We start from the raw sequence: 16,304 nt of genomic DNA, 5'->3' as shown, positions 1-16,304 counted from the left end.
AGGGCGCGGTGGCTCACGCCTGTAATCCCAGCACTTTGGGAGGCCGAAGCGGGTGGATCACGAGGTCAAGAGATTGAGACCATCCTGGACAACATGGTGAAACCCCGTCTCTACTAAAAATACAAAAAATCAGCTGGGCATGGTGGCTCATGCCTGTAATCCCAGCTTCTCAGGAGGCTGAGGCAGGAGAATTGCCTGAACCCAGGAGGCGGAGGTTGCGGTGAGCCAAGAGTGTGCCACTGCACTCCAGCCTGGATAACAAGAGCGAAACTCCGTCTCAAAAAAAAAAAAAAAAAGAAAAAAGAAACTGACTTTCGTGGTATTGTCTATGGAATGTAAGGTTAAAGAAATTTGTTTTCTGAATCTTTCGTAGTATTTTCTTTTAAAAATTTTAAAGAAAATACATAAAAATGAAAAAAAAATTACCCATAAGCCTGCTGCTTTTAAAACAATTATGTAAGTGCAAGAAGCGGTGGTTTCTTTTTCACTCCCCTGCCTCCCTAGAGATAACTAATGTAAGCAGTTTGGTATGTATTTTTCCTGACTTTGGTCTGTACTAATCTTCCATTTTCAGTTTTTTCATGTCATAGTGATGACGTAAGTGGTTGTAAGGCCAAAGACTCATTTGATAATAAAAACCAAAAACCCCATTTATAAGTGAGGAGTTTGGGTTACTTTAGTATTTTGAGAGTTACTTACACTCCTAGTTTTAAAGTTTTGGAAGATAGTAAATACAACCAACGGTAAAACTATACACTCATCATCTGATATTTCTTGATGGTTTACAGATAGTTAAGGATATGATGATTGCCCCAAAAAATTATGAATATCAATTGTATTAAAAAAAAAAAAAGATTCGGATTAGCTCTCTGATTGTACATAGTCTATGTTTTTTGTTTTGTTTTGTTTTTGAGACAGAATCTCTTTCTGTTGCCCAGGCTGGAGTGCAGTGGCATGATTTTGGCTCACTGCAACCTCCCACTCCTGGGTTCAAGTGATTCTCCTGCCTCAGCCTCTCAAGCAGCTGGGATTGCTGGCATGTGCCACCAGCCTGGCTTATTTTTGTGTTTTTAGAGATGGAGCTTTGCCATGTTGGCCAGGCTGGTCTCAAGCTCCTGGCATCAAGCAGTCCCCCTGCCTCAGTCTCCCGAAGTGTTGTAATTACAGGCGTTAGCCATCACACCCAGCCTGTATTCTATGCTTACGACACTTTGTGTGCATAAGAATGTCCATTTTAATCAAAATCCTTGTCCAGAATATGATTCTTTCTGGGTTGCTATCCAAAGATACATGCTAGATGACCTAGTGCCCTAGAGTCTATCTAGATGATATTGACTCTTTTGGAGAGTTATTTTCATGAGAGGAAAAATAAACAACATAGGTTAGAATAGTGTTTCTCAATCTCAGCACTATTGACATTTTGGGCAGGATAGTTGTTTGTTTAGGCAGTCATCTCATGCATTGTGGGATGTGTAGCAACATCCCTGGCTTCCACCCACTGCATGCTAGTAGTAACTTCTAGAGTGACAAGCAAAATGTTTCCAGACATCTCACCCCCAATGAGAACAGAGTTAGGAAAAAAGGTCATTTCTCTCTCTCTCTCTCTTTTTTTTTTTTTCTTTTTTTTGAGATAGAATCTTGCTCTGTCACCCAGGCTGGAGTGCAGTGGCATGATCTCAGCTCATTGCAACCTCTGCCTCCTGGGTTCAAGCAATTCTCTTGCCTCAGTCTCCCGAGTACCTTGGACTACAGGTGCCTGCCACCATGCCCAGCTAATTTTTGTATTTCTAGTAGAGACAGAGTTTCTCCATGTTGGCCAGGCTGGTCTCAAACTCTTGACCTCAGGTGATCCACCTGCGTTGGCCTCCCAAAGTGTAGGGATTACAGGCGTGAACCATGGTACCTGGCCAAAAAAGGGCATTTCGAGGTGACCAAAGGAAATCTGTTTGTTTTGACTAATGCAAGGCAGATGCTCACTGACCTTTCTAGGCAAATCCATGCAAGTGGCTTCACAGTCCCCAAAACACAAGACCAATTTCTACTCATCTCTCCTCAGTGGATCCATGTGATAAAACTGTAAACTGACATTGGTATAAATTCTACCAGGAAGGTAGAATACCATGATGGTATCACATTGGCAGGACGGAAAAAAGAACAGATACCTGTTACTCTTCTTATCTTGTCCTCTGTATCTCCAGCCAGTTTTTCTGCAGCATCTTTTAGCTGTTTAACTTTTCCTAATGTTTCCTTTGTTAGTCCTGTAGTGCTTGCCTTACGTTGAAGAACAGCATATTGTTTTTTCAGCTCAACAAACTCCTGTAACAAGCAACACTCCCATCATGAGAAAATACGTATAAAGCATGTTCATATATGCATGATGATTCTCCTAATACCATTCATGGAAGGAATACAGAGGAAACCTTACTCCAGTTAACACGCTTGAGTCACTCTGATATTTCCAACAGAGTTTTGTTTGCATGTTTCTTTTTTCACATTGAAAAAAATCTCAGCTTCAATTAAAAATAAAACTCATTTGTTCGAAATACCAATTGTTATTGCCTTTTTTTTTGAGACGGAGTCTTCCTCTGTCATCAGGCTGGAGTGCAGTGGCGTGATCTCTGCTCATTGCAATCTCCGCCTCCCAGTTTCAAGTGATTCTCCTGCCCCAGCCTCCCAAGTAGCTGGGATTACAGGTGCATGCCATCACGCCCACCTAATTTTTTTGTATTTTTCGTAGAGATGGGATTTCACCATGTTAGCCAGGATAGTCTCGATCTCTTGACCTCATGATCTGCCTGCCTCGGCCTCCCAAAGTGCTGAGATTACAGGCCTGAGCCACTGCGTCCGGCGGTTATTGCATATCAAGGCAACTATTTCTGAGGCACCAACTGTTTGTCCTGTGCTACGTTAAGGTGAGATACAGAGGACAGAAATGACCCAGTCCCATCCTTGACAAATCTTTGGTTCAGTTTGGTCAATCAGTTGTACATGTACAGTGAAAGACAGAGTGAGTGATGAAGATTTAGAAACAGCAAGGTTATGTTATTTGGTTGGCAAAAAGGTGAGAGAGAAATGAGGTCGGAAGGGAGGCAGGAGGGGAAGGAGAAGTGTTAGCATGGAGATCTCCCTTGGAAATACAATGGAAATCTTTGGGTTAGCGTGTGTGTTGACAACCTAGAAGCTTAAGTCCATAAATAAAGGCCAGAGCCAGAAATGAAATATGGAAGTGGGAACAGGGTGAGTAGAAAGTACCTTTCTTAATCTCTGTTCCATAGAAAATGTTCCCAATTCCTGTCAGTGGAAAATTTACCCAGCAAATTGGGACTTAAAAGCAGAAGAAGAGATCAATTGTAAAAACACTAACATTTTTCTTTTAGTTAGGCAACTATATTAATACAACCAACCAAAGATTTCTTGCTAGGCAAATGAGTTGATAGGTTCTTTCAGCAACCTAAATTAATGGGCCACTTTCCATAACTGTTTAATTAACTCATTCTGATTTTTTGTAACTTGATCTATTCTCTTTGGCAGGTGACTTTCACTTATTGTTTCTTTATATGTTGTGTGACTGAATGAGAATAGAGAGAAAGAAAATACAATACAGACAAACAACATAAATTGTGAAAGTTTGGAAGTTCAGAGTAAATTTGATTTATCGACTGTTTGACCAGGGTACCACTAAGAATAATAGGATAGAGAGATGGGGGAGAAGCTGCACTCAGTGGCTCACGCCTGTAATCCCAACACTTTGGAAGGTCGAGAAGGGCAGATCACCTGAGGTTAGGAGTTTGAGACCAGCCTGACCAACATGGAGAAACCCCATCTACCCTAAAAATACAAAATGAGCCGGGTGTAGTGGTGCATGCCTTTAATCCCAGCTACTCAGGAGGGTGAGGCAGGAGAATTGCTTGAACCCGGGAAATAGAGTTTGTGGTAAGCTGAGATTGCGCCACTGCATTCCATCCTGGGCAACAAGAGCAAAACTCTGTCTCAAAAAACAAAACAAAACAAAACAAAAAAACAAAAACCAGAGTTAGGGGAGGAAACACTCCAAATCTCCACATGATTTGGCCAGGGACTTCTGCCTTCTACAGATAGAAGATCCTTTGTGCATTAGGATCCCCTTGAAGATACACCATTGAGTCATGGACCAGCACTAAAGGAAACACTGAGAAATGGCAGAAAAAATCTGGGGTTAAAGGATTAACTTTCAAAGAAGCACTGTTTTCCTGCTCTTGGTGGCAGTAGCAGAACTAATGACCTTTTCAAGACTCCCAGCCTGGTGTTGGGCAGATTCAGCCTGAACTTTCGCATTGACAGCGTGGTCTTGATGCTTTTGCAACTTGGTCTGCAGCAGGGAAAGTCCATCCTCCAGCCCCGATTGCTGCTTTGCTAACTCCAGCTCATTCTTCATTTCCCTGGTTTGATTTTCAGCCTGTTGTTGATTTAAAGACCAGAAAGGGAAGATCTCTTTATGAAACAGACAAGAAGATAAATGATATATTAACCCCTTGAAAAATATGCTGGGTGTAAAGGAAAAGAAAATAGTTCACTTTTTCTGTTGCATTTATTTAAAATGTTATAATAAAACTGGCTGGGCGTGGTGGCTCACACCTGTAATCCCAACACTTTGGGAGGCTGAGGTGGGTGGATCATGAGGTCAAGAGATGGAGACCATCTTTACCAACATGGTGAAACCCCGTCTCTACTAAAATCTAAAAATTATCTGGGTGTGGTGGTGCATGCCTGTAGTCCTAGCTACTCGGGAGGCTGAGGCAGGAGAATCACTTGAACCCAGGAGGCATAGGTTTCAGTAAGCCGAGATTGTGCCACTGCCCACCAGCCTGTTTACAGAGCAAGACTCTATCTCAAAAAAAAAAAAAAAAAGAAATGTTATAATAAAACATTTCAGACATACAAAAGGGTCTGAAAAATACAACGTTAGCCTAGCGTGGTGGTGTATGCCCGTAGTCCCAGCACTCGGGAGGCTGAGGCAGGAGGATTGCTTGAGCCCAGGAGGTTGAGGCTGCAGTAAGCTATGATTGTGCCACTGCACTCCAGCCTGGGTGACAGAGGGATACCTTGTCTCAACAACAACAAATAAAAAAAAAAGAGAAGAGAGAAAAAAAAGAAAAAATAAGCTGGGTGTTCCAGCATTTTGAGAAGTCAGGTGGGCAGATCGTGAGGTCAGGAGATTGAGACCATCCTGACTAACATGGTGAAACACTCCTCTACTAAAAATACAAAAAATTAGCTGGGTATGGTGGCATGCCCCTGCAGTCCCAGCTACTCAAGAGGCTGAGGCAGGAGAATCCCTGGAACCCAGGAGGTGTAAGTGGGCGACAGAGCGAGACACTGTCTCAAAAAAAAAAAAAAAAAAAAAAAAAAAAGAAAAGAAAAAAAAAAGAAAACAAATACCCATGTACTCACCAGCCAGTCAGTTTAAGAATAAAACATTAACAACGAGCTAAGGCCCTCAGCGTGCTACTTCCCATTATGTCTTCTCTCTTTCCCCTCAGAGACATCCACTATCTTGAATCCAATTTTTGTCATTCCATGTATTTCTATAGGTTTTTTCTACAACCTATGTAGTATTCCTAACAATATATAGTGTTTATTTTTTTCACCTTATACAAATATATTGTATATTTCTGCAAGTTGATTTTCTAAAATTAAAAGTTATAAAAATTCTGCTTGTGCAGGTCATTTTAGCTAATCTACATAGCTCTAGTTCATTCATTTTTACCAGTTTAAAGCATTAACATACAACAATGTATTTTTCTATTCTCCAGCTGGTGCAAGTGGCTTCTAATTTTTTCCCCCTTACAAACAGTAATAATATTTTATGCTTGTTTCTTATTTCAGTGACTATATTGATCATAGCTAGAAGTCCTATTTAAATATTTTTCAAATATAGCTGGCTATTTGTTAGCCCTTGTCTCTTGTTTGTTGGTCATACTTTCATAGATTTTCTTAAACATAGTAAACAGTCTTGTTTTGTATTTTGTATCCAATAATGGTAATAGCCTCTGCCTCTTGTGTCCTGATTTTGCTGTTCATTATTTCTGATGACTCTTGTTTAAAGGCAATTTGTGGCCAGGTGCGGTGGCTCATGCCTGTAATCTCAGCACTTGTGAGGCCGAGGCAGTTAGATCACTTGAGGTCAGGAGTTTGAGACCAGTCTGGCCAACATGGCGAAACTCCATCTCTACTAAAATTACAAAAATTAGCTAGGTGTGGTGGTATGCGCCTGTAGTCCCAGCTACTCAGGAGGCTGAGGCAGGAGAAGTCTTGAGCCCAGGAGGTGAAGATTGCAGTGAGCCGAGATCACACCACTGCATTCCAGACTGGGTGACAGAGCGAGACTTCATCTCAAAAACAAAAAACAAAAATAAAATAAATAAAGGTCATTTGTTTCTTTACATGTTTGGGGAAAATTCTTGATGGCTAGGTTTTAAGGTTATTCCTTTGGAGGGGGTTTTGTTTGCTTTGTCCAGGCATCTGGGAGCACTACCAGCCCAGGACTACCTCAAATGACACCAGGGTTTGGGGGGCACCCAGATAGTAAAATTCTATCCCCAAAATTGTGTGAGAGCCAGCTTATGCTTAGCAAATCTTCGTGGAGATATTCCTCCTCAACCCAGGGGCAAGTTTCTCTACTCGCTCTGTGCGTGTCTGTGTGTGAAGAGAGATTTTAACATTTTACTAAGGATTTTGCCTTTTGGGGTCCCAGTTCCATGCAAGAGTCTTGTTGCCTCCTTGTGTGGCCTTTGCTTTATGTCTTATATGCGTGGCGACCATTAAAACCCAAAGCTTGAATGCTCTAGGGATTGGCAGATGCCTGCTGCCTGCTGTCAAATTAGCGCTTGATTACCTCTGGATTCATGCTTTTCTGTTATTTCTGGCCTCTGAGACTACCAAAATTTTCTTACAAATTCAGCTATGCATTAAAAAAAACCCTAAATATCCATTCTAATATTTTTATGGGTTTTTTTTTTCTGACTATGAGAGTTCGTTAGAGTATTGGTTCACCATATTTTTAGAAATGGAAGTCACTTCCTTTAGCCTTGGGCTTATGTGGGGGTTTGCCTAGAGCAGCAACGTGTAAACTTTTTCTGCAAAGGGCCAGAGAGTAAGTACTTTATACTTTGTGGCCTATAAAGTCTCTATCCCAAATATTTAACTCTCTGTCATTGTAATGCAAAAGCAGCCATAGACAATACGGCATGTCGCCATGTTTTGCCATCTCCTGTTTTAAGTATATGCCTAGGAGAGGAAAACCTGGGGCCTTCCTTTCTGCTGCCCTATATGTGCAACCTTTTCCTATCCAACTCCTTTATTTCCTGGTATATTACTTCCTGTTCTGTTTTTTTCTGCTTTTTTTTTTTTTTTTTTGAGATGGAGTTTCACTGAGATGGAGTTTTGCTCTTGTTACCCAGGCTGGGATGCAATGGCGCTGTCTCGGCTCACTGCAACCTTCGCTTCCGCTTCCTGGGTTCAAGTGATTCTCCTGCCTTAGCTTCCCAACTAGCTGGGATTACAGGCACCCGCCACCATGCCTGGCTAATTTCTGTATTTTTTATAGATACAGGGTTTCACCATGTTGGCCAGGCTGGTCTCAAACTACTGACTCAGGTGATCTGCCCACCTCAGCCTCCCAAAGTGCTGGGATTACAGGTGTGAGCAACCACACGTGGCCAGATGGAGCATATTCTTTTGGATGAGATATTTTTTCAGTTTTAGGATGCTCTGATGAGATTTCATGCATATTTAATTACAAGAACCTTACAACAGCTAACTCTCATTTCTTTGGTTTGTGAGCATTTTTTTGTTGTTGTTCGAGATGGAGTCTCTCTGTCACCCAGGCTGGAGTGCAATGGCACGATCTTGGCTCACTGCAACCTCCACCTCCTGGGTTCAAGTGATTCTCCTGCCTCAGTATCCCAAGTAGCTGGGACTGTAGGCGTGTGCCACAACACTCGACCAATTTTTTGTATTTTTAGTAGAGTTGGGGTTTCACCATGTTAGCCAGGATGGTCTCCATCTCCTGACCTCAAGATCCACCAACCTCGGCCTCCCAAAGTGCTGGGATTGCAGGCGTGAGCCACCATGTCCAGCCTGGTTTGTGAGATTTTAAACATCCCTTCCTTTCCCTGATATCAGGAGAGATGCTCTGGCCTCATATCTACCACTAATTAGCTGTGTGGCCTTAGGCGATCACCTAACCTTCCTGAGTCTTAGTTTCCTCATTTACAAGCTGGTGTTAGTACCTGCCTTGGTGCCACTCCAGAATTGGTCACAATTAATACAATGATGCTGAGAAGTGCTCTGTAGAACATTAAATACATGCATAATACTACCCAAATCTTATTTTATCCTCATAATAATCCCATCAGACTCGTAAAGCCAGCATAGCATTGGCATACGTAAAAACTACTGTGCTGTTGCTACCCTCAAAACCTATTTCAGGTTAGTTTCAAAGAAGACAAATACCTGCAGCACATTCTTTTTTATTTTTGTTATATTAGCAGTCAGCTGTGTGATGGTAGAGTCTGCCCGTCCTTGAGTGATTTGAGCTTGTTGCAACTGGTTCAATGTTTTGTCAAGATTTAATAGAACATTTGCTGCTTTCCTAAGGTAAGATATTAACATATCAGATTAGATAAAAATAAAATGATTCATTTATTTCACCTTGAGAGAGTTCATTTGACTCAAGCAAATACTTTACTGAATTAAGCAAATTTACTTTTAAGCAAGAGAAAGTGCTGAAGTCTACATTTTGAGAAATAGTTATATTTAAATGCCAGTTTAAAAACCCTACACACATATATGTTCATACCCAGTAGATACAGATTTTGTTAAATATGGAAATTAAGGATATAGGTCTTGGTTTTTGTTTTTATTTGTCATAAGCAGAGAGTTTTAGGGGGATATAACTATCCATCTTTGCAAATAAAAACTATCCCCAGTGAATTCCAGTTTCCCTGATGTCACAAATGTAACCCACATTTTCTAAATCTCTGTTGGAGTGGGGTTGGGAGGGTCAAGAGGCCCCACAGAGAGCAAAGATAGACTACAGGCCCTGCATTTTTAGGCTTGTTTATTCAGAGTTAGTTAAGCCTCACTGACATTCCAGCCACTCAGAAGCCCATTCAGAGGTTAAAATCACAAGCATTCCAAGTGATATAGTCTATTCTGCAGAAAGGAACTCACCTCAAGTCAACGATCACCAAATACTTAGATCTATGGGCTCAGAACCACCTTGAGAAGAATGTACTGAGGGAGTGAATATACACAGACCTTTCCAGAAGCATCGTTAGAAATGCGTGTGCCCACAGCGGAGTTCGCTAAATTGCAAAATACCTTTACTACCCAGCCCATCCTTTCCTTCCAGCGGCAATCGCTCTTTCCCGTTCTAAACTTCAGGAGCCTTCCCTCCTAACCATCCCACTGCCACCGGCATTTCATTTCTCTAACATTCCCAGGGCACCAGTGTCCATTTTTAAAAAATTCCCTGCTTCCATTATCTTTTTACTGTATTCTTTTTTCCTTTAGATTTTTAATTTACTACTGCAGGCCAGGTGTGGTGGCTCACATCTGTAATCCCAGCACTTTGGGAGGCCGAGGCAGGTGAATTGCTTGAGGCAAGGAATTCGAGACCAGCCTGGCCAATATAGTGAAACCCCACTGCTACTAAAATTATAAAAAATTGGCTGGATATGGTGATGCACGCCTGTAATCCCAGCTGCTCAGAAGGCTGAGGCATGAGAATAGCTTTAACCCAGGAGGTAGAGGTTGTGGTGAGCTGAGATTGTGCCACTGCACTCCAACCTGGATGCAGAGCAAGACCTTGTCTCAAAAAAAAAAAAAAAAAAATTTCAATGTACTGCTTATTACAGCAATTTTAGAAAAAAAATTTACACCAAAAAAGAAAAAAAAAGTAAGAAAAAAATTACCAGCAATTTTGCCATCTTTTAAAATATAAGTAAATTGTAGCAAAATTTTTATTTTCGCAATTGAGATCCTCTTTCATGTGTAAATTGATATCTGCTTTTTTTTTTTCAATTTCCTGTTCAGTTTGACGTTACCTACTTTCTGAAAGCATTACCATTGCACTGTAAGAATCTCTGCCTGCTACTAAACATCATTCATCAACACAATATTTCTTTTTTTTGAGATGGAGTCTCCCTCTGTCGCCCAGGCTAGAGTGCAGTGGCGCCATATTGGTTCACTGCCGCCTCTGCCTCCCAGGTTCAAGCAATTCTCTGGCTTAGACTCCTGAGTAGCTGGGATTACAGGTGCACACCACCACACTGGCTAATTTTTGTATTTTTAGCAGAGATGGGGTTTTGCCATGTTGGCCAGGCTGGTCTCGAACTCCTGGCCTCAAGTAATCCACCTGCCTTGGCCTCCCAAAGTGCTGGGATTATAGGCTTGAGCCACTGTGCCCTACCAATCAGCATCCTTTTTAATTTCTGTGTGATTACTTAATCTTTAAGTAATTTCTATGCAGTTACTTAATCTTCCTGGTTTTAAATATTAAACCTGGAAGGGGTTGGACTTTTGGATAAATCTGCTGTACTTCATTTGTACACGTGGATGACGAGACAGTGACAATGGCTCAGATCTCAGTGATGGTGGGTGCTGATGATGTTACCACCACCTAACTGATCCCGTAACTCTGACCCACACCACCCATACTCATAAAAACATCAACATGGCTTTTCATTTTTTTTTTTTGAGACAAAGTGTCGCTCTGTTGCCCAGGCTGGAGTGCAATGGCATGATCTCAGCTCACTGCGGCCTCCACCTCTTGGGTTCAAGCAATTCTCCTGTCTCAGCCTCCTGAGTAGCTGGGATTACAGGCACATGCCACCATGCCCAGCTAATTTTTTGTATTTTTAGTAGAGATAGGGTTTCAGCATGTTGGTCAGGCTGGTCTCAAACTCCTGACCTCGTGATCTGCCCACCTTGGCCTCCCAAAGTGCTGGGATTACAGGCATGAGCCACTGCACTTGGCCCTTCAACACGGATTTTCTCTTTGGCTTGGCTAAGTCAACGAGATAAAGGTAAGAGTTAGTTAACTCTGTATACCATAGATATCATTTTAGTCTTTCAGTACTTTTAGAGCTCTAGTGTTCATTTCTTCTGTTTGCCATCATTATATCGGGTTGGTGCAAAAGTAATTGCGATGTTTGCCTTTGAAAGTAAACGACACTACTTCCAATGGCAAAAACTGCAATTACTATTGCACCAACTAATGTCTTTTTACTGAGAATGTACTGAGGGAGTGAAATATCAGGCTTATTAAAAATAAAGACGGGGTTTCAGCATGTTGTCCAGGATGGTCTGGATCTCCTGACCTCATGACCTGGCTGCCTCGGTCTACCAAAGTGCTGGAATTACAGGCGTGAGCCACCATGCCAGGCCAATATCAGACTTAAAAAATTTTTTTTTTTAATTTCAAAGTGCTGCTTAGTGTAGTAAACTTAGAAAATAGCAACTGTAATACTGGAAAAACTGTACCAATATTCCAACCACCTGTTAAAATATTGGCATATAATGAGTATTTAACATTTATTGGTACGCACTGGTATAAAAAGGTAACGGCCACAGGAAAGGTATTTTGAGTCTAAGAAAACAGGAAGAAAGCATCCCTGAACCCTGTCGCCCAGTCACGCAGCTTCCCGGGGAACCTCCACAGAGAGCTCAGCTCTCAATTTGGACACTGAACTATCAGAAGATAATTTCATTTGAATACTACAGCTCCCTAGGCAAATATTTCCAGATGTCCTTTCAGCAGATGGTCTGTTAGAGCAAGATAAGAATATTAATACAGTACTTACTCCGCTGCTTTGGCCTTCACCAAAAGCTTCTGGGCTCCATCTGCTTCTTTATTTAGCCTGTTTTCATCTGTCCTGTAATCCTCACAGAGCTGCATAAGTTTCCGTATTTTGTCAAGTTCATCAATTAGATTCGGGGATGGAATTGGTAGGTGAATGTCAAGCACACTATTTGCAACCTTCTCTATGTCTTCTGGAGGCACATTTTCCTCTTAAATAAGAAGGAGGGTTTTAGGTAATCACGTCTCCTTAACAAACACTGTATCTTAAAAGTATAACCACAATGATGTCTCAGCCAAATGCACTTGCATTTGATTATGAGTCTCTAGAATACATTGTAGGTGTCCCATAGACTCTTCATCCTCAGTTGTCCCTTCTGTCTGGATGAAATATTGCTCACTGAGCGCTGCATACCTGTTGAACAAATGCTTGTTGGAAAAACAAAATACTAAAGACTTGGAACATTGTGTGTATTCTACAAAATGTCCTAAGAATGATTTATTATAAGTACAGACTCAAAAGCAATGAAAATGTTTAGATACCTGTAATGAAAATTTAAGCAAAATGAATGAGACAGTAAGGAAGCATTGGGTTTGAAGTCAACAAAACTGGATTCTGGTCCTCCATGACATTAAAAAGGCTCACAGTTTTTGCTCATCTATATAATTGGGTAACTATACCTGATGCTACAACTCAAAGGCCTATTCTGAGATTGGAGTGAGACAACACAAAGTAAAGTAACATGTTAATAGCATGTTACAAATAAAGTTTTAAATACATCCATGCTCTACTTTCCAGAAAAGTAAATTTGGCCTCTATTGAGAACTAAAGTAGAAGATGAACTATTAGAGCAATCTTGTCCGACCCACAGCCCGAGGGCCACCTGTGATGACCCAGGATGACTTTGAATGTGGCCCAATACACATTCGTAAACTTTCTTAAAACATTATGAGTTTTTTTGTGATTTTATTTTTATTTTTAGTTCATCAGTTATTGTTAGTATATTTTATGTGTAGCTCAAGACAATTCTTCTTCCAGTGTGGCGCAGGGAAGCCAAAAGATTGGACACCCCTGTGTTAGAGCAACAGCCATTTGTCACTCTCCAGTGACTTACTGAACACCTATAATTCCCATAGGGAAGCTAGAGATGAACTAGACATGAAGCTTATCCTCAGGGGGCTTGCTGTCAGGTGAAGATCTATATGTCATTATATACAAATATTGATCACATAGGAACAGAAGTGATCAATATAAGGCAAAATGCTGCAGGGTTCAGGGGAAGGAGAAAATACTCCAGGAAGGACTTCAGATGCATTGAAACTGGCCCTGGGAGGACAGCAGATTAAACTTGTGGAGACCGTGAGGCGTGGGGAGGAGTAAGAGGCATTCTAAACTGAGAGAATCACAGGAGCTGAAGCTCAAGGTGGTACAAGAAACAGTGCCTGGATCACTACTGGCAGGAGAGTAGTGTGCTTAGCAGGGCTGGAAGCAGATGGCATAGTCCTCGTGTCAGAGGCTAAGGAACTTAGACTTTGTTCAGAGAACAGTGGGAGCCAAAAAGGATTTTCGGCATTTGAATGATATAACATGAGTATAGAGTCTGCTGGTAGTCATTTTGTTTAGCTATTTTTCTTAATATAAATGAAATATTTTCCTTTCTGTGTTATTTTTCAAGCAATATGACAAGAACTTTTTTTGTGAGTAAAGTAAAACCACATTTTAAATAGATTCAGGGAGTTGGCTCTTTAAAGAAACAGTACTTTTTTTTTTTGCACTCCAGATTGGGCAACAGTGTTGCTCTGTTGCCCAATCTGGAGTGCAGTGGCATGATCTCAGCCCTGCAACCTTTGCCTCCTGAGTTCAAGCGGCTCTTCTGTCTCAGCTTCCTGAGTAGCTGGGATCACAGGTGCGCACCACCACATCCAGCTGATTTTTGTATTTTTAGTAGAGACAGGGTTTTGCCACATTGGCCGGGTTGGTCTTGAACTACTGACCTCAGGTGATCTGCCCACCTTGGCCTCCCAAAGTGCTGGGATTACAGGTGTGAGCCACTGCACCCAGCCAGAAACAGTAACTTGTTAATTAAAAAAGTTCTAGTATATCATACTGAATGTACAAAAGCTGGAGGCATTCTCCGTGAAAACCAGCACAAGACAAAGATGCCCTTTCTCACCATTCCTGTTCAACATAGTATTGGAAGTCCTGGCCAGAACAATCAGGCAAGATAAAGAATAAGGCACACCCAAATAGGAAGAGAGGAAGTCAAACTGTCCCTGTTTGCAGATGGTATGAGCCTATATCTAGAAAACCCCTTAGTCTTGGCCCAAAAGCTCCTTAAGCTGATAACTTCAGTAAAGTCTCAGGATACAAAATCAATGTACAAAAATCACTAGCATTGCTATACATCAACAACAGTCAAGCCAAGAGCCAAACCAGGAACACAATGTCATTCACAATTACCACAAAAAGAGTAAAAATACCTAAGAATATAGCTAACTAGGGAGGTGAAAGATCTCTGCAAGGAGAACTACAAAACACTACTCAAAAAATACAGAGATGGGCCGGGCGCGGTGGCTCACGCCTGTAATCCCAGCACTTTGGGAGGCCGAGGTGGGTGGATCACGAGGTCAAGAGATCGAGACCATCCTGGTCAACATGGTGAAACCCCGTCTCTACTAAAAATACAAAAAATTAGCTGGGCATGTTGGTGCGTGCCTGTAATCCCAGCTACTCAGGAGGCTGAGGCAGGAGAATTGCCTGAACCCAGGAGGCGGAGGTTGCAGTGAGCCGAGATCGTGCCATTGCATTCCAGCCTGGGTAACAAGAGTGAAACTCTGTCTCAAAAAAAGAAAAAAAAAAAAAAATACAGAGATGACTCAAACAAATGGAAAAAGATTCCATGCTCATAGATAGGAAGAATCATTATCATAAAAGTGCCTATACTGCGCAAAACAACGTACAGATTCAATGTTATTCTTATCCAACCACCAATGACACTTTTCACAGAACTAGAAAAAACTATGTTAAAGTTCACATGGAACCAAAAAAGAGCCCAACTAGCCAAGGCAATCCTAAGCAAAATGAATATAGCTAGACGCATCATGCTATCTGACTTCAAACTATAATACAGGGCTGCAGTAACCAAAACAGCATGGCGCTGGTACAAAAACAGATACGTAGACCAATGGAACTGAATAGACAGCTCAGAAATAAGGCCACACACCCAGAACTATCTGGTCTTCAACAAAGTCAACAAAACCAAGAAAAGGGGAAAAGACTCCCTATTCAATAAATGGTGCTGGGATAACTGGCTAGGCATATACAGAAAACTGAAACTGGACCCCCTCTTTACATCTTATACAAAAATTAACTCAAGATGGATTAAAGACCTAAATGTAAAACCCAAAACTGTAAAAACTTTGGAAGACAACCTAGGCAATATTATTCAGGACATAGGTATGGGCACAGATTTCATGATAAAGATGCCAAAAGTGATTTCAACAAAAGCAAAAATTGAGAAATGGAATCTAATTAAAGAGCTTCTGCAAAGCAAAAGAAACTATCAATAGAGGAAGCACAACCTACACGGTAGAAAATGTTTGCAAACTATGCATCTGACAAAGGTCTAATATCCGGCATCTATAAGGAACTTAAACAAATTTACGAGAAAAAAAAAAAAAACTTAAAAAGTAGGCAAAAGACATAAACAGATATTTTTCAAAAGAAGACATTCATGGGGCCAACAAGTATATGAAAAAAATCTCAGCATCACCGATCATTAGAGAAATGCAAATCAAAACCACAATGAAACACCATCTCACACCAGTCTGAATGGTGATTATTAAAAAGTTAAAAAATAACAGGTGCTGGTGAGATTAGAGAAAGAAACACTTATACACTGTTGTTGGGAGTGTAAATTAGTTCAACCATTGTGGAAAACAGTGTGGCGATTCCTCAAAAACCTAAAAAAAGAATTACAATTTGACCCAGCAATCTCATTACTGGGTATACACCCAAAGGATTAGACATCATTCTATCATAAAGATACATTCATATGTATGTTCATTGCAGCACTATTCACAATAGCAAAGACATGGTATCAACCTAAATGCCCATCAATGATAGAATGGATAAAGAAAACGTGGTAGATATAATAATCTGGACATACAATTCTTTCAATTCTTCAAGTTAACTAAAGTAAAATAGTTATTAGAAGTTCACTCGGTAACAATGAAGAGTAAGTAATAAGAGGACAGCTCAATAACCCAGCAAACTAGGAAGCAAGGAGGTCATGTAGGCCCTATTCCACCAGTTCATGCAATTAGTTTAGAAATTTTGATTTGGATGTTTGTTTTGGTGCCTTCTCAGCCCAGCCTAATCCTAGATCTAGGTCCAGTCAATACTGATTCATCCCGCTTACTCATTGAAAGTTTGCTTTTGAACAAACAAAATGTCCAGTAG

The 16,304-nt window shown here is 41.0% G+C and overlaps 1 protein-coding gene across 1 annotated transcript in view; it reads right to left on the bottom strand.

Annotated features, from left to right (window-relative positions):
* The window catches only part of LAMB4 (laminin subunit beta 4), a 98,564-nt gene that overhangs the window by 3,994 nt on the left and 78,266 nt on the right, over positions 1 to 16,304 (bottom strand). The window contains exons 29-32 of the mRNA XM_032275900.1: positions 11,847 to 12,054; positions 8,494 to 8,632; positions 4,262 to 4,435; positions 2,163 to 2,316 (exon numbers count right to left, since the gene is read on the bottom strand). Of these exons, the coding sequence (XP_032131791.1) occupies positions 2,163 to 2,316; positions 4,262 to 4,435; positions 8,494 to 8,632; positions 11,847 to 12,054 (675 nt within the window). The remainder of the gene's footprint in view (positions 1 to 2,162; positions 2,317 to 4,261; positions 4,436 to 8,493; positions 8,633 to 11,846; positions 12,055 to 16,304) is intronic.

This window comes from Sapajus apella, unplaced genomic scaffold (assembly GCF_009761245.1).
Source record: "Sapajus apella isolate SASKATOON/1434 unplaced genomic scaffold, GSC_monkey_1.0 scaffold7, whole genome shotgun sequence".
Lineage (NCBI taxonomy): Eukaryota > Metazoa > Chordata > Mammalia > Primates > Cebidae > Sapajus > Sapajus apella.
This window is presented reverse-complemented; position numbering and strand designations above follow the sequence as displayed.